Here is a 21419-nt window from a genome sequence, read left to right as displayed (position 1 = left end):
ATTCTTGAAACGTATTTCTTTATTAATCTATTGTAAGATATCACTTTGTTCTCTCTCCCATTCATTCTCCATTGGATCTTTACTACTATTATAAACATTTTTAACATTGAATGTGATGTGATCCTCTATGTATGTTTGTAATGTTCTTGAATAAAAGCATATGAATTTTTTTTTAAGTATTCGCGTAGACAATTACTACAGCCAAATGCGTTCATGTTAGTATTAAAATAAGTTGAGTTTAAAATAAACATTAGTAATGATGAAAAAGAATCAAAGCACTCATCTCTGTAAATTTTGTTTTATTTATTGTACATTCAAGAAACAGTCAATAAAGCATGCAAAAGTGAATGAAAATACAAGCAAATGATAAGAAATCCTACGCTTTTGTTCACCCCTTTAAATGGGACTGTTTATCCCATTTATAGTATATAGTAATGGCAAAGTGAAATTTAGATGACCCTCTATGTAAAATGCAACGAAGTATGAATGGCCTAACTGCCAGTCACAACAGTTTTTCGATAAGTGTGTGTATAGACCTTTTTAGATTTGCCCAAAAACAAAAAAAGGTTAAAAAATAAGTCAGAAAATTAACAAAAATACTGACCTCCTGACATAACTTCGCCCTTGACTGTAGATATTAAGACTTGGTCTAAAATGGCTCTAGATGTTGTGGTGTGATATTTGTTCTTCAAACGGACTTAATCTGTTAAAATGTAATTTTAATGAAAAGAGTGATTCAAGGGTCATAACAAAAAAATGGCTGTTCTGCTAAAAAACTTAAAAAGCGTTTCTTTCTTTTTTCTATGCAGCAGTGTTTCAGCATTTTTTTTTTAAATATACAATATATCTCGATATATATCAAGAACTGATATGCAAGTTTCATCCATTACAGCCTGCCTATATATTACTCAAGAGAGCAGTCCATGTTGTGTGCAGTGCTAAACCAGATTTCAGAGAATTGTTATCTTCAGTACCTGAATAGAAAGTTAACACTGACCTTTTTACCACATAATACACTAACTGTAAATTTGCATTGATGTTAACCATAAAGGGTGAAATTGAACAAGGGTCAGTTACAATGCAATTATTACCTAACCACAATGATAAGTCTGTAAGGGTAAAAATTTCCCAAACTCCTGAAGTTGCTTTTTCTTGATAGGGTCAAATCAACAAGGATTCATTCACGCTATAGCATAAGTCATGGCATAGGTACAGTCTTTTTGTAAGTAAACGGTGCCAGCACATGGAATGGCAACACGGGGAGTGGATTTATTTAAAAAAAAACAATTAAAAGCGATAAATAGGGAAAGATAGTGATGATGTGTTTCTAATGTGCAGATGATAGTGAGGGAGTGCACAAGGGCTGGTGAAGTGGATGGTCAGAAACGGATGAAGGTGGCATCGATCTGCCTGACACTGGGCAGTGCCAGCATGATCTTGCGTCTATATTGAGGGTCCTTCTGCAGGGGGTTTCTCTCCAGATAGATAGTCTCTAGACCTTTGGCATTCTTGAGTTCATCCAGGTCTGACCAGTTATCAATCTGGTTGTCATTCATCTGTGAGAGAGAAAATTTACAACCATCAACAACTACAAAATGTATAACTATCAATTTCAATGATTGTATCATAAATATATTATTTATATGACAACAGCATTACAAAGTAATCTTTTGAAGGATGGTAGCAAAATATTTATATACAAGTTTACAAATACAATGCCACACAAAAATTTACCAATACAAACTGCTTTTACACTAATTCACAGCTTACCCAAAATTCTTTTAAGTCCGTCAAGTGGTTAATATTTTCAATCTTTTTTATCCTGTTTGCAGCAATATCCAAAGTTGTCAGCTTTTTCTAAAAAGAAGAAAGCGAGGGAGTTAAGACTTACATTTTCTAACACCCAAATATTCTAGAACATTTAAAAATAAAACCACAGCTAGATGTGATGAAAGATCAGAACACATTGATATTCCCCGTGGAGTGAAGATGCAGTAAAGCAGGTAGTGAAAATAAGGACAGTTTAAAAATATATATAAAATTTGACGGATGGTCTTGAATAAATTACGAGTATAAAAGAAAAAGATGATGCATAAATCTAGGACTTACATTGTTCTCCAGCCCCTCTATGACTTCAATGCCGTTATGACTCAAGTAAAGCTCTCGCAGATTCACAAGATTCTGGAGTCCCTCTAACTTTGTGATGCGGTTACTCTGTCAGACAGGAATATATGTTAATGTTGAAACCAACATTTGGCAAAAATATTCCCTATTTAGAACAGGGGTACCTGAATACTGAGAACCATCAGATTGTGCAGTCCATCAAGGTTCTGTAGCCGAGTGATTTTATTTGTGCCAAGAAACAAACTCTCCAAGGAACTAAGAGAATCCAGATTTTCAATAACCTGCAATGGTAAATACATCTTTCAAATTCAAGCTTCAAAACGTGTCTTCATTATTCATTATGGAAAACATTTTACAGATACATTACAGATAGACAGCAGGTATGGCTTTTGATTTCTTACCCTGATACGGTTAGAGCCCAGCTCGAGCATTTGAAGGCTAGTCAGATGATCGAGGTTGGCTATGCTTGCAATCTTATTATGAAGCAGGAACAGCTTCTTGATTTTCGTGAGACGGTCCAATCCCTCAATTTTCCTCAGCATGTTGAATGATACATCTAGCTGCCTGCAAAGCACACAACAGAATTTTCAAAATCTGCTAACAAAGTGAATTCCCTACAGACCTTCTTGAGAATATCACTATACTTCAGTTTCGATCAATAATGTTTTAATAACATAAATCTGACTTACTCGAGCTCTGTTAGGGCCTCAAGCTTCTCTAGTTTGCGAATCTGGTTGTCATAAAGGTCCAGTTCTATTAATGAACCAAGGGTTTCCAAGTTCTCCATGCATTTGATGAGGTTTTGTCTGAGCGAAATTGTCTGATGGTAAAAACTAAGTGAATTACTTAAAATAAGCAAAATTTCCCCCCATTATGAAGTACTCTAGATGTACTTCTCTGACAGTTAGCTGCATTGTGTACAAACTATTGTAAAATACTCTTACCTTTGCTTTCTTAAGAACCTCTAGACCTTCAATCTTCCCAATTCTACAGTGAACCAGATCCACATCCTAAAACAAAGTAAATAATAGCAGTAATAACCATTTTCTCAAACTCAAAAACTAAAGTTCATTCTGACCCACCTCTTCATCTGGGTCTAAGCTTATGGTGTCCATGTCAACCGGTGACTCCTCTGGTACTATAAGAACCAAGAGATGTGGAAGACAGAATATCACATGTATTAATATCACTAAATATCATCTTTTTATTTCTTTCCGTCACTTAATAAAATGCCAATGAAATGGGCAAGGTGGTCTCACCAGTTGAAGGGGCTTGTAGGGATTCAATCTCTCCATTGAGGCTCTTTCTTTTGGTCTCATCATCACCAGATTCTTCAGACTCACCTCTCCTATCCACTAGAAATACATGATGATATATAGTACAGAGGCACAGCACATTGGCCCAAATGAGATAAATCACCAATTTAATATGATGAAATGATAATGCACATGTTGACCGCACACACATTATTGTCACGTATCACCAATTAATCTGAAAGCACGATTTAAAAGCCTTCAACCATTAACATAAGGCTGTTTTCAAGCCCATCTCGCACACACCCTGATCCCACCAGTACCTACAGTACAAGCATTCTAGCAAACTGATCAAGCATCCAAAAAAACAACGCAAGCACCGAGACACCCTCTATCCGTCACATCTACTCATTCAAACACATGCACTCCTATTCATTAAGCATCTGAACATGTGAGACTTTGATAGGTTCGTGCGCCTGTGAGCTACATTAGCTAACCAAAAAGATGTGTGTGTACTGACGCCATACACTTCTTTACACACAACTGAAAAGAAGTCTGGACTAACGACTCTCATTTAAATTCACTCAAAATAGACAGCGAGTTAGCTTTCATCGTTATTTCAAACATGAGCGACTTTGCTTAGCTGGGTGTTTAACGTAAACAACCACACATTTCAGTCTAAATGAATGGCAAAAGGTCACTTAAATATTAACCATTAAAAAACAAAACCCCACTTTTAGTATGAAGGCTGAGAAAACATATTTCTCCTGCTTTCATAAAATTAAACCATCATAAAACAGAGAAGTAATTTTACCTTCCATCTCTTGAGGTTCTCCGACAGATAAGGTCGCCATTTTCCGCTAGTCCCACCCACTTTGCTGGATTATTGACACCAGCATCCACCAATAGGAAACAGTATTTTGGGACTTTAAATAATCAGAGTCAGGGGCTCGTTCTTCGTATCAAATGAAATATCCGAGATAACCTAATCCCGCAAAACACGTTCTGGATAATACGGTTCTTTAAATGCACCTGTTGTGTACGTTTAGTATATCTTGATTAAATTGTCTGGGATCATTGCATGCTCACGCACTGTTTGGAAAGGCGTGTATATCGATATAAGACTAGTGATCAGCAGCGCTGCTATTGGCTGGTCGTTACGTCAATAGACGAAGTTACGTCCATAGTTTTTTTTACGGCTGCTTGAAGATTATGACGCAAAGGCAACTTCAGATCAGATATATTATATATAACATCAGATACAGTGTTGGGTAAGTTACCCTGAAAAAGTAATTAATTACTAGTTGCTCATTACATATTCAATAGTGTAATTAGATTACTGTCCAAATTACTCTGTCCAAAAAGTATTTAGTTACTCATTACTAATTACTTTCTATATCCTACATCGACCTTGATTAAGGAAGTGATTCAAGGATAGACATGAAACGGCTTATTTAATTCATTCAAATAAATAATATTATTAACTGACCAAAGTATTACAAATGTGAGCACAGATTTTAAAGTAAGACTTTGAATTTTGATGTCAATTACACTATTGAACACAAGTATTTAGTTTAAGTACATCAAAAGTAACTGTAATTAAATTACAGAAAACATATGAGTAATCCCTTACTTTACTTTTTCAAGGGAAAAGTAATTAAAATACAGTAACTAATTACTTAGTAACTAGTTACACCCAACACTGATCAGATATATTTATGACATTTTAAAGCAGTTGTAAACTGAAGTTGTATATTTTGATAAATTAACTTTTAGTTCTTAGTGGGTAATTGCAAATGAGATGGTGTTTTCCCCAAATACAAAATAAAGTGTTTTATATCCATTAGTGATCACATAGTATACTGAGGAGAGTGTCTGGAGACCATTTCAATAACATTTCTTAAATTGTGTATTCTCAGTTGTAGGAGTCCACATCATCTGAAAGGCTTTTTACATCTGTTGAGTCTGCAGAGAAACGTTGTACAGAGATGAGGAAAATATGATTTTGTTGTGCTATTTTGTTGCTTTTAATGTTTTATAAATTATTGATTTCTCTCCACAAAAGGCGCATCCACGATTACACTTTTTGAAGTCTTTAAAGGTTGATTATACACAAATTCAAAAGCAAAAACTTTGACGTTGACAATGTAAAGAACACAAACGTAAAACTGGAGATTTCGTTTTAAGAAGATTGCAGACTTGGAAACTATTTCTATATTGTTTACTGACTTAACATTCTTGACTTTAACTGCAGGTAAAAGATGACACTGATACCTGCCTATTATCTATGGAGATTTAAAATCAAATGCATGTGGGCCTAAGCATGTTTGTGTTTTTTATTTATTTAAGAATAATTAAGAAATAGTATTCCAAAAGTTATATCTCATAAGGCTTAGTCTAAGTGAAGTGGTTTAGAGATCATCATCAGGCTGCTTCTTCATCACAGGCCTCCTCTCTTTTCTGATCATGTGTGTAGTGTAGCACATGCAACAGTACAGGCCCTGTCCGGTATTTATAAACTTTTTATTTCAGTTTTTATAAACTGAAATCCTTCATTCCTGTCAGTTGCCCAAAGGTAATTTCATGATCCTGTCCTGACTTGAGCTGCAGTGTAACAGGTTTGGGTCAGGGAATGGTGTCTTCTAACAGTCATATCATAAATGTGACTGAACATGTTGACTCATGCAGATTCAGGTCATTTTGCTTCAGTGCTTGTGATACTGTAGGTGTCACACACCATCTAAGAGATTTCATCATTCAGCTCCCTTATTGCTTAAATTGCTTTTTTCTTAATTGCTACTACTAAAATGAGTATTATCTGAAATATTACATTTACGCATTTGGCTGACGCTTTATGTCCAAAGCGACTAATATTGCATTGTACTATAAATTTTATTTCTAACTATGCAAGATCAATGAAAAGGTTGTCTTCATTCAGCTGACCAACTTCTTAAACTCAAATGTCTACGTGGACAATTATCAGTCTGGTTTCTGTCAGCATCATAGTACAGAGACAGTACTCGTAAAGATAATAAATGATATTCGATTGAATTCTGATTCAGGCAAAATATCAGTTCTGGTAATACTAGATCTCAGTGCTGCCTTTTACATGGTAGATCACACCATACTCCTACATAGGCTGCAAACTGTGTAGGGCTTTCTGGGTTGGTACTTAAATGGTTCAGATCATACCTTTAAGGGAGAGGTTACTATGTGAACATAGGTAACCATAAATCTGACTGGACACCCATGACTTGTGGTGTTCCACAGGGCTCGATTCTTGCTCCGCTCCTCTTCACTTTGTATATGCTCCCACTTGGCCAAATAATGAAAAAGTACCAAATTGCCTACCACAGCTATGCAGATGACACTCAGATCTATCTACCCCTCTCACCCAATGACTACAGGCCTATTGACTCTCTTTGCCAGTGCATTGAGGAAATTTACAGCTGGATGTCTCAAAACTTCCTTCAGTTAAATAAAAACAAAACTGAAGTCATTGTATTTGGTAACAAGGATGAAACAAACAAGGTAAACACAAACCTTGACTTAAGAAGTCTAAAGACACAAAGTAAGGTAAAAAATATTGCAGTTTTTTAGAGTCTGACCTTAGTTTCAGGAGTTATGTCAAAGCAATAAGCAAATCAGCATACTACCATCACAGAAACATTGCCAGAATCAGATGTTTTGTCTCAAACCAAGATTTACAGAAACTAGTTCATGGTTTCATTACCAGCAGGGTGGATTACTGTAATGGACTCCTTATGTCTTCCCAAAAAGACCATCACACAGCTGCAGCTCACACAGAACGCTGCTGACAGAATTCTGACCAGAACCAAAACATCTGAGCATATCACTCCAATCCTCAGGTCCTTACACTGGTTACCAGCAGTGTTGGGTGTAACTAGTTACTTAATAATTAGTTACTGTATTTTAATTACTTTTGCCTTGAAAAAGTAAAGTAAGGGATTACTCATATGTTTTCTGTAATTTAATTACAGTTACTTTTGATGTAATTAAACTAAATACTTTGTGAAATATATGCGTGTGCAATAGTGTAATTGACATCAAAATTCAAAGTCTTACTTTAAAATCTGTGCTTAAATGTATAATTCTCACATTTGTAATACTCTGGTCAGTTAATAATATTATTTATTTGAATGAATTAAATAAGCCTTTTCATGTCTATCCTTGAATCACTTAACTAAGGTTGATGTAGGAGATAGAAAGTAATTAGTAATGAGTAACTAAATACTTTTTGGACAGAGTAATTTGGACAGTAATCTAATTACACTATTGAATATGTAATGAGTAACTAGTAATTAATTACTTTTTCAGAGTAATTTACCCAACACTGGTTACCAGTTACTTTTAGAATCAACTTCAAAGTATTATGAATTGTCTATAAATCACGCAATGATCTCGGACCTAAATACATTTCAGATATTGAATATAAACCAAACAGAATTCTCAGATCATCAGGATCAAGTCAGTTAGAGATAACAAGGGTTCACTCAAAAAAACAAGTCGAATCAGCTTTTAGCCCTTACGCCACCGGTAGCTGGAATCTGCTTCCGGAGGACATCAGATATTCACAAACAGTTTTTAATCCAGATTATAAACACACCATTTTAGCTGTGCATTCACAACCAAAGCACTGTGTTGGTTTACATCAAGTGTATTTCTATTTCTATTTTCTAATTATTTTTAAATATAGACTCACATTTGTAATCAATTTTACTTCTTTTTTATTGTTTTTAAAATCTAAGGTTGTATTTGTGATCTTAAATCATTAGCATTTTAAAGATATGTTTATTTCTCTCTGCCAATCATTTTATGTAAAGCAATTTGAATTAACCTTATGTATTAAATGTGCTATACAAATAAACTCGTCTTGCCGTGCCTATTTGTGCAAAAAATGAATATGGCAAATATCTAAATAAAAAAAAGTAATCCATTGACAGATTGGGGTGGGCACAGAGATCTGGGTCAGTTTGTCTGAGAAAAGGACAGGCATGATGGTATTAAAGGGCGAACTGAAGCCCACAAATAATATTCTTGCACAATTCCCAGGTCTATCAAGGTGTTGTAGGATATATTATAGCCCCATTTTGACTGCATCTTCAACAGACCAGTATGCAAACTGAAGAGGATCAAGCAAGAGTCCAGTGATGTCCTTCAGGTAGGCCAGTCTCTGAAACGCCTTCATAACCACAGACGTGAGAGTAACAGGTCTTTAGTTTTTAAGTTAAGTGATTTTGGGTTTTTCCTGGACCGGAATGATAGTGGAGCGTTTGAAGCAGTGGGGAACTTTGCACACCTCCAGAGATCTGTTGAAGATCTGTCTGAAGATGGGGGCGAGGTTGTTTAGTGCAGACTTTTAAACAGCAGGTGAAATCGCCTGGGAGATTATTGCGGAAGTGGAGTGTGATGTCTGTTCTTTTCAAATCGGCAGTAAAACACATTCAGATTGTCAGCCAGTTGTTGATTCTCCACAGACTGTGGGGTCGTGTCTTGTACTTGGTGATACTGACGCCGGGTGCATAGGCGTAAATCCCGGGGGGGACGGAGGGGACATGTCCCCCTCTATCCGAGAGTTGTCCCCCCCTCGATCAATTAAATTCTTTATTGTCATAAATAAATTGATGTTAATCTAATCTAATTGCGTAATTAGTAGAAAATACAAAAGCAAAAATGCGTTTTAAATTTAGAAACTGTTGAGTTCCCCCTCCCCTGCCTCTCACAATGGTTTGGCCCAATGCCTGCTCTCCACGTTCATCTCACCTGCGCATTCCAAAACACATTCAAGTCAGTTATGCGGCTCAGTTCATCAGTGGTTGTTGAACTCCAGTAAGAAGGATATTTTATTCACTTTAAATGAAGTGATTCTCTTTAATTTAGTTGATGCTGATTAATTAATAAATTAGTTGTTTCAGAAAATGCTGATTAACGATGCATTTTCCATGAATCTGCTATGTTAGCGATTTAAACGTTACTTAGCTAGTTAACATTAGCTTGTTACATAAGACTTCACACACTGCAACTAACACGCCGAAGCCGTTTCGCATTCATTGTTATATTTTAAGCGACCTTGCATGATGTGAACATTAACCGCAACACTTAGCCACCGATCCCGCCATTCAGGTCCCGTGTCACACACAGCCGCGAACATACCGGTTACAGTTTTGTGACGTTGGCACTATATCTAGCGTCCACAAAAGGTGCTCAGCTTTCATTCAGATGGAGTGGATCGTTTTCTCAGCATCTATTGTGTGCAGTATGTGCGCGGCGGATAAACTAAACATTCAGTTTACTGAAACTCGGGCGATTCATCATCGAGTATAACACAGAATTTAAGTTTGTTTGGGTACACGAACATGAAGAAAGTTTGTTGGCGGAGCCAGCTGAAAGTAACAACCACTCAATGATGTCGATGTACGTTTACTTTGTCAAACAATGTTGCAGTATAAATAAGGATAACATTTTAAAAGTTTAAAAGTGTTTAAAAAGTGACTCAATGTCAACATGTAGTATCATGGGTAGTTCCTGTCTTCACAACAAAGACAAAAAATATATATAAATGGAAAAAAGCTTTATTGTTCACAATTTCAATTCAGTTATAATATGACTGCAAGTCTGCATGAAACACCTATAAACCTAATGCATATTGTCGCTTTGTGTCGTAGTAAGTACAATTTTGACTGTGTTATTTGTGTCCCCTTCAAAAATTGCTCTTGAGTAATTTTATATGTATTGTCCCCCCTACTATTAAAAGAGATTTACGCCCATGGCCGGGTGGTTGGCTGAACCACCAGCTGTTCAGAGTAGTCTTTTTTAGCCACTCTGATTTCCTTTGTTAGTCTGTTCCTGTTGTAAAAGATTTAAGAAATAATTATGATTATATGCTTATTTTATAATGCGTCCATGACGTTCTGAGAATGACTGGATTCATAAATATCTTGACTCTTATTTCACGTAATACATGACACTAGTGATCTGTTTATTCTTTGAAATTATGATTTTTTGGACAAAACATGACAAGAGGATTCCCACTGAGGAATAAATTGAAATATGCAATTTTTTTTTACAAATTACTAAATACCAAGAAATCCTTGTTGCTTATTTTATTGCTAGCCTTGATTTCGAGTCATTTTATTGAGAAATGCTGAACTAGGGGATCTTTTTGAATTATTTAGTCCAGTCTTTATGTATGTTCTGATTTCATTTTGCAGTTTCCTTAATTGTTAACTCTGACAAACGAAAAGCATTTGACACTGATAGGACAAACGTGCAGTTTATTGTTTCCCACATAGTCATTAAATTTTTTCACATATTCATAAGAAACACAACATGACATTAACAGTTCTTTGACAGTGTATTTAAAAAAACACATTTTCTGTATGTATGTTCTTTATTTGATATAAACATCATGTTACACTTTCACAGTCACTTATTGATAACAGTTGAATGCTTGACATCATAAACCTTTGTCTCATTGTCGATACTATTAACTGCCACAATTGTTGTAAAAGCAAGTATAGCAGGTTGGATAATTTGATCAAAGGAAATAAACCCATTATGAGATGCACTTTTCATGTTAACGGCATTCTTTTTTGTTGCATTAAGAGGTACATTATTTAAAGTACATATATTACACATATTATAAAAAATTTCACCTGCATAATCCACATATCAAATTAAGAAAATATCAACAGAACATTTTACAAAACATTAATGTATTAATAGATAAGTGTTAACTTTAATAAAAAAAATAGAAGTAAGTTTTTAAATTTTCAAATCTATGTAAACTACTACAATGACAATATTCCTCTAGAGTTATCTCTTACATAAAAGTACTCCAAAACGGTAGTTAAATAAAAATGTATTTGTTCAACAACACTATTAAAAAAACAGTAGTTGGATGAAGGCACAGGGACTGATGTATGCTGGCTGAATAACTGATCGGCAAAATCAAAATACCACATACATGTTCTTTTTCCAAAGCAGGGTGTGACCTAAGCTCCTACCCTATTGTCATCATTTCATAAGGATACCATTAATAATACCCTAATAAACCATAATTTATGATGTGCGCGTTTCCAAATCAGAGCTCCAGTTTGAATGCTGTTCAAGTGTTTTTCTCGGTAAGAAGCTTGTTCCTCTATGAATCGACCCAAAGCTGTTCACATGAACATTGAGTTGGTCTGCTCCAGAGTAATGGCTTGTATTGTAGTTTTCAGGGCTGGCTGTACCAATGCATGGACCGCTGTAGAGCCCTCTCCCAGCTCTGCAGTACACTTCTGTATTGCCCTCCCTTGTCCCCTTCAGATTTATTCCTTTGGGGATTAAAATGTTGGTCAGTGGACTGAATCTTCTTGAGCTCCTCTTGGTTCCTCCAGTAGCCTAATGGAAAAAACACAGGGCAGTGAGAGTAACTCCACAGTGCGCTGCAACAGCATCCTTCGGACACGTGTGCAAAGACCAACCTACTGTGAACTGATTAATTTCTTACCTGTTCCTAGCCCAGCAACAAAAGCAGCTCCTAGGCAGGACATATCAAAGTGATTTGGACGTGCTATTTTACGCCCCAATAAATCAGATGTCAGTTGCATGATGAAGTCATTAGTGCATACACCTCCATCCGCCCTATGAAAACGTAAACACTTGCACAAATCATGCTGGGATTATAGATTTTAAAGTGTACATCATATAAATTATATCCTCACCTGATTTTGGTAATAGGAATATGAGTTTCTCCAAGCATGATATCATACAGTTGCTTGTTCCTGAACGATAAGAGTAATAATAGATTAATTCAGTCTTTTTATTTAGTAACTGCGAACTGCCCTTGGAAGTGAACAGCCGATTACAAAATTACTTCCGCCAATGCACATCTTATTTAAAAAAATCTGATGCTATAATAGCATGCTTTTTCTATATTTGATAATTTTCTATTTTTACTTTGTACATCCACTTTGCAACAAATACAATTTTGCAAAGTGCTATAGAAATAAAATGTGAGTTTTTTGCCAGTATCTATGTAGCTAAATTAGGAAGGTATAACCATTCACATAAACCATATTCTATAGGAACAAAATGAGGATGAGAGAGAGAAAAAACAGCTGACATATTACAGTACAATCATAAATATATTCTATACCAAATTTAAATGATTCTCAGTCTTTATACAGACAACATAAGGCAAAAATCGAAGGGCTGCCAAATAATGAATCGCATCCATACAAAGTTCTGTTTACATGCAAGTCAGTGTACTGTGCATATTAATTTTGTATTTCTAAACATGTATACACATTTAGGAAATATTTTCATGCATTTATGTATAATAAAAAATATTTCTTAAATTCTATATAAATGTGTATTCGTGTTTATATTTTTATTGAATATATGCATGTATCTGTATGTTTTTATAAATACAAAATTAATATGCACAGTACACATATATTATGTAAACACAAACATATACATTTACTTTAAAACACAAGACAAAGTCCAGATGCAATGTTTACCCTCACCCACCTATCTGCCTCTGTTTGTAAACTACAAGAGTTCTAGGTTGAGGAGACAAACATCGACAAGGCCATTAGACAACATGATAAGAAGCTTTGCCCAACCTACCTGAATGCAATGGATTCGAGAATTGCTCTGACCAAGTGACTTTTGGTTGTAGAAGGTTTTAAGCCCATGAAAGAAGCACATGCTTTTGGATCATTCAGAGGGGCCTACGGCACAAAAGCAATCAAAAACTGAACTAAATAATTTTTTTTAAATGATTTAACATTTATTGTGATGCATTTGTGTACATGCAAGTCGGTTGAAAAAGCCTGCATTTATTCATAAATGCAACACCATGAGGTATAATATCACTGACAAACATACCTGTAAGCCACAAAAAGAAGGCACAAAATATACTCCATCTGAATCTGCCACACTGGTGGCTATGGCCTCTGTCTCCTTTACATCCGTAAACAGCTCTGCGAGACAGTAAGATATACTCACACAACCAGATACCCAGGATGCTACACTAAATTTAAAGGTGCCGTTCCCCATGATTCCAATTTTCAAACTTTAGTTACTGTGTAATGTTGCTGGTAGAGCATAAATAATATCTGCAAAACGAAAACGCTCAAAGTTCAATGCCAAGTGAGATATTGTCTTTAACAGAATGAAACTTTTCTTTAACTTTTCTAGGACTACAGAGAACGACTGGAACCGTACTTTTCAATAAGCTTTCCTGTAGCTCAGTGGTAAGAGCATTGCGTTAACAACGCAAGGTTGTGGGTTCGATCCCAGGGGATTGCAAGTACCTATGTAAAATGTATAGGATAAAGCAATGTAAGGTTATGCCTAAATGTAATGTAATGTAATGGACTACGGCCCTTTACTTACCTTCCTTATAGAAGAAAAAGAGCCGCTGGAGTAGTGTTTGGATATCAGAGATTGTAAACATTTAACCGTGCTACGTCCTTACTTACTTTCACTTTCATCACAGTCCTACAGCTGGTATTAAGAATTCAGCTACACACATTCTAAGACAACCAACGGTTAAATAACAGCTTCCATGACTTTAACATCGTCTGTGAAAGCTGTTCTGTGTAATACACTGATATTGTGTGTGTGTGTGTGCGCGCATACACTTCAATGAAATGTCCTCTGAAGTCCAGCTTGCAAATGTATCCTAGTCAATCTGCTTTTTTTATTATCCAACTACGGTCCAATATAAAAAAGCCAAAACTAACGCTTCTGTTATTGGTGTTAATATAACCGTTCTGACGCCAATCGGTCAGGTGTCATTTCCCTCGCCATAGCTTAGAAGCGGAAGCTTGCTGGTATGGTTTGTGTGGGACATCTTCAGACACACGCTCTAAGCGGGAAATAGCGTTTCGGAAGGAGGGACTTTATAGAAAGCAGAAAAAAATCGGATCGTTTTGTGAGAAGAGGGACACAATAGACTTGAAATATGTTAAAAATTAACTTGAAACATGAATACTCATTGTTAAACATCCAAAAAACATAAAGCTTCAAAAAAAAGCCTAAGAACGGCACCTTTAATACAACTGGAACAAATTGAGAATATTTTTCAGTATCACAAAACAAATCTCACATTTAAAGCCATGTTCATGAACTTCAAACACGAAACTTAAACTTTGAACACTTTAAAGGTAAAAACATTTCCCAATATTTATCTGCTTTTAAGAAGCGATTATTAATGTCCTACTTACCTAGATCCTGTGCCCACTTAATGGCAGCACCTGTTCCAGCAGCATTACCTTCAGCTAGAAACACAACGTCAGCGCCAATCTTCCAGCCCACCAGGGGATAAAGACCTGTTCAGAAAGCACGATACAAAGACATTTAACAACAGAAAGAGATAAACCATTAAATTCACAGGACACAATAACCGACTGATATTTGGTCATTTCACAGGTACAATTTTTTTGTCGATACTACAATAGACCATGGTTCTTCAAATAACTACACTACAGGATGGTAACTGTAGGCCAAGCTATAACAAAAAATGACTTACCAGACACTGACGTATGTGGTTTGTTTCCCGTATTGATGTCCATAAAGGTCCCAGTTCCCATTGTGATTTTCACATCACCTATGTCAAAACAGCATTCTCCAAACATGGCTGCCTGTTGGTCCGCCATCTATGACAAAGGGACAAGTACGGTAATGCGTCAAACCCACAAAATCAAATTTATAACAGATACGTACAACTAAATAATAGCAGTTTATACTCACAACACACATAATGGGGATGGGCACTCCAAATATGGACGGATCACATGATCCAAATTTGTGGCTGGAATAAAAAGAATATTATAATAATAATACCAGCAGGTATTGTGGCTATATAAGCTATTCAGGGAGCATAAGAAAGATATTAAAAAAAAACATGGTACCTTGTGTTCTGCACCTTGGGGAGGGTGGAGAGAGGTATAGAAAGCAGTGAGCACAGAAATCCACTCCAGCACATCTGAAGATCGCAACAACACATACACACACACACAATGAGAGCAGGCAGCATTACCGCCAACAACCGCAACATAAGCATCAGCATCTTATTAGCCGATGTCTTGCCGATTTACAGTCATTTGCCTCATTTATGTAGTTAAGAAAAATTGAAGGACCGAAGATACGTTTTTGGTTTTCGACTTTACGGGACAGTTCACCCAAAAAAATCTGTCATGAATTACTCACTCTCTAGTTGTTCCAAACCTGTATGATTTTCTTTGTTTGGTTGAACACAGAGAAAGATATTTGGATGAATGCTTGTAACCAAACAGTTCTTGGACACCATGGACTACCATAGTAGGAAAAATTACAATGGCAGTACCTAGAACTGTTGGCTGTCCTACACTCTTTAAAATATCTTCTTTTGTGCTCGACAGAACAAAAAATATGTAAAGTCATTTTTCCTACTATGATAGTCAACGGGGTCCAAAACTGTTTGGTTATAAGCATTCTTCCAAATATCTTTATCAATGTTCATCAGAACAAATAAATGTATACAGATTTTGGAACAACTCAAAGATAAGTAAACGATGACAGATTTTTTTTTGGGGGTGAACTGTCCCTTTAATGACACCAAGTAACTGTGAACCAGCTAGTGAGACGCCACCTGTAAAGCAGCACGATATAAGAAACAGAAAAAATTACATAAAGCACAGACACAAATGGGAGCGCAGAAGCCTTAAAGATACCGTACACAAAAGATACATTTTTATTTACCCTTAAGTTGTTCAAAACCTTGTTCAAAGAAACAAAAACCTTGTTTCTGTATTTCACACAACATAAAATGCTACTTACAATCAAATGGGTTTGAAACGACTTGAAGATTTCTAAATAAAGACAGAATTTGAACAATCTCTGTGGTATCCAAAGGTAATGGCTTCAGCAGATAAGACAATGGCAATTACACCAATACAGTAACTGACCTGGTAAGAATCAAATATTCCTGTGGCACTGGCATTAGAGAAGTCTGTTGCATGAACCGCCCCTTCAAAAAAATACAACAATATAAAAAACAATGTAAAACGTTGAAAAGGCCATTAGGCCAAAATCAAGAAAAATTAGATTATCTACTATATATACATTACAGTATGCAAAATTGTTGTATATGCTTATCGATTAGACTGGTAACTAGTGTGACATTCACCTTTAAAAGAGGCAGTAGGCAAATTGTTTTCTAAGAATAGTGATAGACAGTGATGTAATGTATTCAGAACTCAGTCAACATGCATTCGACCTGCTTTAATTGACTGGGTTACTATAAAGATGTTTTTAGGGATCTGACTGTTTATTAGGAACCTCTCAAAAACCATATTCTTGGCGGTGGTTTTGATTGATATCCACTAGAAATCAGAACCAATTTATAAGTGAATCATTTTTGAATACTAACCTTTCGTGAGTTTGTATAGTAACCAGGTGTCTATGGTCCCAAAATAACAGGTGCCATCTTCGACTGCCTGTCTTAACTGCAGACAGAGAGGGATGAAGGTGAGCTAAGAATACAAACAATACAAATGATTCACATATTTTCTGATTTACCTGAGGAATGTTGTTTAGGGCCCAGACAAGACGTAGAGACACATGTTGGGTGGAAAAAACAACCAGGCTGGCGGCAAGGAACCGCTTCTGTCTGGTGAGAAAGTGCAGCATCTTCGTCACGCCTTGTACCATCTACCATCACAAACAGAAAACATGTCTGCCATGAACTACACACTTTTCAGTATAACCGTTAGGTCAGTGTCAAGAAATTCCCTGTGGAGTAACTTTGTTTTGCTCAAAGGCATACAATTTAAGTAATAGAGTGAGATTTACATTTCACTGCAATTTTTCAATGCAGCTCAGATTGTTAATCCGCAGTTGTGGGAAAGCACTAGACAGACTTTTTTTTTGCGTGCGTCACTCTCGTATGCAGCGCCCCGACATTAAGCACGAGTGTTTACTCTGTTGCACTTTGGGAGTAAGCAGCTTGCGGATGATCAGCACCTAAGCTGACTATACCACAAATACAGTATAGCAATTGCAAGTTCACATTACCTTATTTTAAAAAATATTCACTGGCAAACCTCTTAAAAAACGGATCTTCTGTCTCTTACTTATGTGCAATGTAAGCATGAAACATGATTTGTTTATGTAGTTTAAACTGTTTCTCTGAATGCTATGAGGGTTCAGTCAGTGGAGGAAGAAGGATTGACATTGTGATATGATCGCCACACCCCTACTATCTAACTCAGTGTTTCCAAACCCAGTCCTACCAATATGAAACACCTGATATAACTCATCAGCTTCCCTTGGAATGTTTGAAATGTCTCTTTAATGAACACAATAACAGGCTGATGAGATAAATCAGGTGTTTCATATTGGGAGAGATCTAAAACGTTCTGTCAGGGTTGCCACGTAGGACTGGGTTGGGAAACACTTCCAGTAACAACTGACATACTTTTTTCTTCACTGGAGTTTTGGGTTCCTTGGCACTGTTTGCACACTGGCTGTACTAGTTTTGCTCGCGGAGCAACTGCAGAAAAAAAATCATTATTTTTTTCGAGCTGGAGCCTTCTCAACCAATTACTTTCCTCACATGTTGTTGTGAGGAATGACAGGTCTCTGTCATTGGTTATCTGGGAAAGGGGATTGACGTGGGCATTTTTTTCCCAGAAAAGTTGAACTTTTTTTAACCTAAAAAAAAAAAATCACTCTGAGCTGCAGAAAGTGACGCCAGAGCTGGTGTTTAAATAAGCGCATGGGACGTTTCTGAAAACATGGTTTATTCTATAGGATTTTAATGAAAAACAGACGCTAGCAGCTTTGAAAAAGAATTCAAGTGTAAACAGGGGCCAAGTTTAATATTGATCATTTTTGTCCATAAATTCATTTACAAAACAGATCTGCAACTAACTAATGTTGGCTTTCGGAAAATAAATACGAACAAGTTAAAACAGTTGTCAATTTCAATTTTATAGGACAGAATGTGAAATTTCGTAGATTTTATAGCAAACTGAAGAACACTGCAGGGCCTGAAAGACACTGAAATAAATGAAAACGGTTCTTAATGTCAGCTTGCAGGAAAGCATGGCAGATCTTGTATAAAGTTTGCATAAAGTCAATGGACGTTAATAATTTAAAATGATTAATTTAGAAGAATATGTCAAAAGAAAAAAGTGTCAAGTATTGGGAGGCCTAAGCTTTGAAAATATGCCAATGCTTTAAAGCATATTTGAAGTTATGGAATTATGCTTTGAAGCTGAAGCACATTTAGAAAAGTTATTCTCAATTATATTGGTAAACATGATTCTAATATTTGAGACTTACAAAAGGTAAGGGCACAGTCCTATACAAAAACATTTTATTCTTATAATCATATGTAACTTTGCACACCTAGAATGATTTTGATCAGCATTTTATTGTCCATATCAGAGGGCTCTCTCTTCTTACATTTTACTTTTTGTAATACTACTACTACTACTACTACTACATTTTATTTATAGGCATCTTACTGACACTCAAGGACACCATACAGCAAACAGTGCAGGCCAATGCAGGTGTGCTCGGTTATAAGAGTCCGACAGATAATTTGTAATTACAATATTGTTTATATCGTCATCAGAATTATATCGTATTTACCAAAATGCATGAATGTATTTCAATATCAATTTTGGCCATATCGTCCAGCCCTAGCTGCTCTGTAACAATGAAATTGTAAAAAGCGCTATATAAATATAGTTGAGATGCAACGTCAGTTTAAAATAAACAAGGCAAGCTTTAGCATTTGTATTCCTGGGGACACAACAATTCAAGCTGAGTGTAGACAAACACAGATATTATATCTGTTACATTTTCTTGAATTTGGTTGAGCAGCAGTCATTGGGTGGCTCGCAGTTAGAATGCTTCTCGTACATAAATAAAAGAAAACGGACCAAGTGCTTGTGGGAAAAAATAGTATATTGAAGGTATATTGGTTTGTAGGCTAGAATGGTTTTCCTTTTCTATTGTCTCATGCAAACCTTCTACATTCTTAAAGATATCTTAACCCAAGGTAAAGTTTGTGTGAGCAGACCTTTATACCTGGTAAAACGTGACATATGTAAATACATTGACACCACACAGGAAAGTGACCTGATGATGACCTGATAGGGCCTACCCTATGAAGACCCTAGTACTTTGATCTCTGATGCTTACCTAAGGTTCCATTTATATGAGCCATTTGTGTAAACAACAATACAGTTGTTTACATCAGAATCACACTCACAGCATTCTAAAAAGTGCTAAAGTCAAATCCAAATACACAATCTTTCATATCCCAGCAAATGTATTCTTTAAAAACATGTCATTTTCTAAGACTTTGATATTCTCGAAGACTTTTGGCTTGGTTTATGTCATACTTTCTTTCTAGAATTTAATGCAAGACACCCAAAAACAACAGTGTGAATCACAAGGAGAATACTGTGCAAGTACCATCTCAAATGATGATTTGTGATAAAAGCAAGCATTGTAGCCTTACCTTCATTGTGCATGACCTGTTCCATGATCTCGCCAACTCTGCTGCCCGCAAATCCTGCCAGGTGATGAAATTATGAAAAGGTTTCCCTGTGTTTCTGCAGTCAAGAATAAAAAATAGGTAAAAATCACGTCAGTCAGTTCCTGCAAGTTCATACAAAAGCACAGACAGACTTACTAACCTTTCCCAGGTCAAGAACGTTGCCCTCTGGGTTGAAATGCCAAGCCCTTCCATTTGGCACATCTGTAAGCCTGAGTCTAAACCATTAAGAAGATGGGTAAGTCGTACCTCTGAAATATCACAACCCTAAAACGCAGGCTCGTAAACTGCCCATAACCTCCATTTATCAGATGGCACAAATATGAATCAGACAAGACAGCTAAAGAACGGCGAACAAATTATCAACGTTTTCTGTTTATTGTATATATAGCAAACCATGGCACTAAAAGAAGTCTTGGTGGTTTCAAAATGATGTTTGCAAACAATTGAAAAAGACTAGACCACATTTATAACTTCATGTTATTTTTGGCTCAAATGTCTAAATACATATAGATACACTGTATGCAAGCATAGGATAGGTCTGACCTTGTACAGCTCCTTTCACTACAGTGACGAACCCTTTCCAAAGCTCTTCGGGGTCGATCTCTGCCCACCCGGGTTGAGGATACAGAAGAGACACCTGTGTCAACGAAACTGATGTGAGAGTTCGCAGAATACGCGTGATAAGGATCACAGTGAAATGCATTTACACAATACTGGTCAGGTAACGTAAGTCGGCCGTCATTTACTTTCGAGCTGCATGACCCTCTGATGTTGGCACACTTGTCGTACACATGACACCTGACGGAGGTTGTTCCTACATCTACAGAAAGAACGAACGTCTCCTTTTTGCTGAACCCGTTCCTCTGAGTTCCCATCGCACAATGCGCTTTATTCAGAAACCCGTCAAGACACTTTCGTAGCCACATATAGATATAATACAGATCCTCGAAGTTTCCGAGTGCATTTTCCTTCCAAACTACTTGATGATATTAAGTTATAAAAACTCGACCTTACGTCGCATTCCTCTCAAGACTTCCACTGCCAAACCCTTGGCAGATTTTAAAGCAGTAAAGAAAACCGGTAATCGACACACAAAACTGTCTTCATTGTCGTCAAAGTGTATTTTGTACCATCCGCGATGGACAGGCACGCTCACGTACAACTTCCAAACTTTCGCATGGGATTCCACCCGCGCACGATTTTAAGTCGGCCAATGAAATATATTGAGAGGGCAGAGCGTCCCGAATTACGTAAAAAAAGTGTCCGCTTGGTTTTAGAAGTGAACGAATAAGATGCCAAAACCTATCGCCCGTCGTGCTTAACTGAAAGCTTAATATAGGAGTTCGTTAATATTACAATGGTACAAATCAGTACGTCATATATCAGTCGATAGGTGTGGACAGAGTTCTTAAAGAGACACAACCACATAAGCAGAAGAAATGGGCGTGGTCTACGTCATGCGACGTTGCGCA

At 36.4% G+C, this 21419-nt stretch overlaps 2 protein-coding genes across 2 annotated transcripts; both read right to left on the bottom strand.

Annotated features, from left to right (window-relative positions):
* Nucleotides 1-284: 284 nt before the first annotated feature.
* ppp1r7 (protein phosphatase 1, regulatory (inhibitor) subunit 7) lies at nt 285-4348 on the bottom strand. The gene is made up of 10 exons (XM_056743394.1): nt 4192-4348; nt 3384-3479; nt 3207-3262; nt 3069-3134; nt 2814-2944; nt 2526-2688; nt 2289-2405; nt 2110-2214; nt 1771-1857; nt 285-1556 (listed from the first exon to the last, which is right to left on the bottom strand). The coding sequence occupies exons 1-10, from the start codon at nt 4229-4231 to the stop codon at nt 1380-1382; spliced, it is 1038 nt and encodes a 345-aa protein (XP_056599372.1). The 5' UTR covers nt 4232-4348; the 3' UTR covers nt 285-1379.
* Nucleotides 4349-10655: 6307 nt separating this feature from the next.
* gk5 (glycerol kinase 5) lies at nt 10656-21341 on the bottom strand. The gene is made up of 16 exons (XM_056744211.1): nt 20694-21341; nt 20491-20584; nt 20087-20162; nt 19909-20002; nt 16953-17084; nt 16804-16879; nt 16340-16401; nt 15305-15378; nt 15144-15204; nt 14923-15049; nt 14618-14722; nt 13275-13369; nt 13014-13117; nt 12104-12163; nt 11890-12023; nt 10656-11780 (listed from the first exon to the last, which is right to left on the bottom strand). Exons 1-16 carry the CDS (start codon nt 20871-20873, stop codon nt 11614-11616), a joined length of 1641 nt encoding a protein of 546 aa, XP_056600189.1. The 5' UTR covers nt 20874-21341; the 3' UTR covers nt 10656-11613.
* Between the last annotated feature and the right edge of the window lie 78 nt (nt 21342-21419).

This window comes from Triplophysa dalaica, chromosome 3 (assembly GCF_015846415.1).
Source record: "Triplophysa dalaica isolate WHDGS20190420 chromosome 3, ASM1584641v1, whole genome shotgun sequence".
NCBI classification, from domain to species: Eukaryota; Metazoa; Chordata; class Actinopteri; order Cypriniformes; family Nemacheilidae; genus Triplophysa; species Triplophysa dalaica.
The sequence above is the reverse complement of the archived record's forward strand: the minus strand, read 5'-3'. Positions and strand labels throughout refer to the sequence as shown.

Coding starts and splice junctions, on each gene's coding strand:
- ppp1r7 (XM_056743394.1), bottom strand. CDS start 4,231: ATGGCGACCTTATCTGTCGGAGAACCTCAAGAGATGGAAG. Junction 2,945..3,068: donor AGGTTCTTAAGAAAGCAAAG/GTAAGAGTATTT, acceptor TTTTACCATCAG/ACAATTTCGCTCAGACAAAA. Junction 2,689..2,813: donor GAGGCCCTAACAGAGCTCGA/GTAAGTCAGATT, acceptor TGTGCTTTGCAG/GCAGCTAGATGTATCATTCA.
- gk5 (XM_056744211.1), bottom strand. CDS start 20,873: ATGTGGCTACGAAAGTGTCTTGACGGGTTTCTGAATAAAGCGCATTGT. Junction 20,163..20,490: donor AGTGAAAGGAGCTGTACAAG/GTCAGACCTATC, acceptor TTAATGGTTTAG/ACTCAGGCTTACAGATGTGC. Junction 20,003..20,086: donor ACGTTCTTGACCTGGGAAAG/GTTAGTAAGTCT, acceptor TCTTGACTGCAG/AAACACAGGGAAACCTTTTC.